Raw genomic sequence first — 1,633 nt, 5'->3', positions numbered from 1 at the left:
TATGTAATTATTATTATTACTCAGCAATACCTGCAGCCAGAGTATCAGCATGTGTGTCAGTTCCCCATGCCTTAATTCTCACAGGATGGCACGAGGAGGGCTAAGTGATGTAGGAACACACAGTGAGTTGTGTTACAAAAGAAGAACACCAAGCTTAGGGAACCTAATTTTTTTATAATGGGTGATAAGTGTGTCTGATCTTTATTCTAGAAGAAAAGATTATCTTTATTATATGTGACAGAAATAAACCTGTCCTTTGTTCTGAAAGGGGATACAATCTATCTTCCAAGGCTGTTCACTGTGTAAACACCTTAGTCTGGAGCACAGGCAATCAGTGCCTCTGTTCACAAGACATACAGAGATCTATGGAGAATTATTTTATAATAATTCTAATGGCCACTCAAGTTTGGAAATCATTGCCCCCAGAAAGACTCTGCCATACCTACAGAGCTACCTTCATACACCCAATCTTATTAGGTCCTGTCAAATAGTCTACCCTTCTCTGTTCCTCCCAGCTTGACCCAGCCTCTTTCCTCTAGCCCTGTTTCCTTAGGTTATGCTGTTCTCTTCAAGGTCACTCTTTGCTCTGAAAAATAAACCCACAAGCTGGCTCTGAGGCACTAGGGGCTCCCACTAAAGGATTTGTTTGAAGAAGTAGGAAAGTACCTGGAAGGAAAACACATAACAGTGAAAAAAGAGCATAAACATTTATTTGTTAAGTAAACAGCTATTTCTTGAGCACCTACTGTGTCCTAGAACTGTGCTAGACACTGGGAATATTAAGATTCATTCATGACTTGGCAGTGGCCACTGCACAAACAAGGCATCACTAGTTCACCGGCCTTGCTCTGCTTCCTTGGCAACCATGTCTGACAAACCCAATATGGCTGAGATTGAGAAATTCGGTAAGTTGAAATTGAAGAAGACAGAAACACAAGAGAAAAATCCACTGTCTTCAAAAGAAACGATTGAATGGGAGAAGCAAGCAGGCGAATCTTAATGAGACATGCACCGCCAATATGCACTGTACATTCCACAAACATTGCCTTCTTATTTTACTTCTTTAGCTGTTTAACTTTCCAAGATTCAAAGAGGTTGTATCAAGTTTAAATGGCTGTGCTGCCCCTTTTCACATTGAAGGATAGAGAACTACTGACAATGAAGGCCATGCTTTCCTCTCCCATATGGCTGTCTGGCTGGCAGAGAAGGAAAAGAACTTGCATGTTGGTGAAGGAAGAAGCTAGGTGGGATGACAGTGAAATTTAGAGTAAAAGTCAAGATGGTTCAAGGTGTTCTGCAGACTGTAAAATGCAGTTTAATCAGAGTGCCATTTTTTTTTGTTCAAATGACTTTAATTATTGGAATGCACGATTTTTTAAATATGCAAATAAAAAGTTTGAAAACCTGAAAAAAAAAAGACTTGTTCATTCAACACATATTTTGGGAGTGACTATTACGTGCCAGGTACAAGTTAGAATAAACTTTAAAGATATAAAAATATTGCCATTCTCCTCAATAAAGTTAATAAGGGAGACTGCTATGTAAAAAATAATTGTGCAATGGTGTGATAAATGCTACAATAGAAGTAATATACAGGTGCATGGGTGGCACTGAGAAGAGAATAGCCAATTCT

General features: G+C 38.9%; 1 protein-coding gene across 1 annotated transcript; it reads left to right on the top strand.

The window, feature by feature from the left end:
- The first annotated feature begins 741 nt into the window (after nt 1–741).
- Nucleotides 742–1,000, top strand: LOC118025919 (thymosin beta-4, Y-chromosomal-like). The gene has a single exon (XM_035028629.1). The coding sequence runs from the start codon at nt 866–868 to the stop codon at nt 998–1,000; it is 135 nt and encodes a 44-aa protein (XP_034884520.1). The 5' UTR covers nt 742–865.
- Nucleotides 1,001–1,633: the final 633 nt, after the last annotated feature.

The sequence above is a fragment of the Mirounga leonina genome, unplaced genomic scaffold (assembly GCF_011800145.1).
Source record: "Mirounga leonina isolate KUSES-001 unplaced genomic scaffold, KU_Mleo_1.0 Mir_204, whole genome shotgun sequence".
NCBI lineage: Eukaryota > Metazoa > Chordata > Mammalia > Carnivora > Phocidae > Mirounga > Mirounga leonina.
The sequence above is the reverse complement of the archived record's forward strand: the minus strand, read 5'-3'. Positions and strand labels throughout refer to the sequence as shown.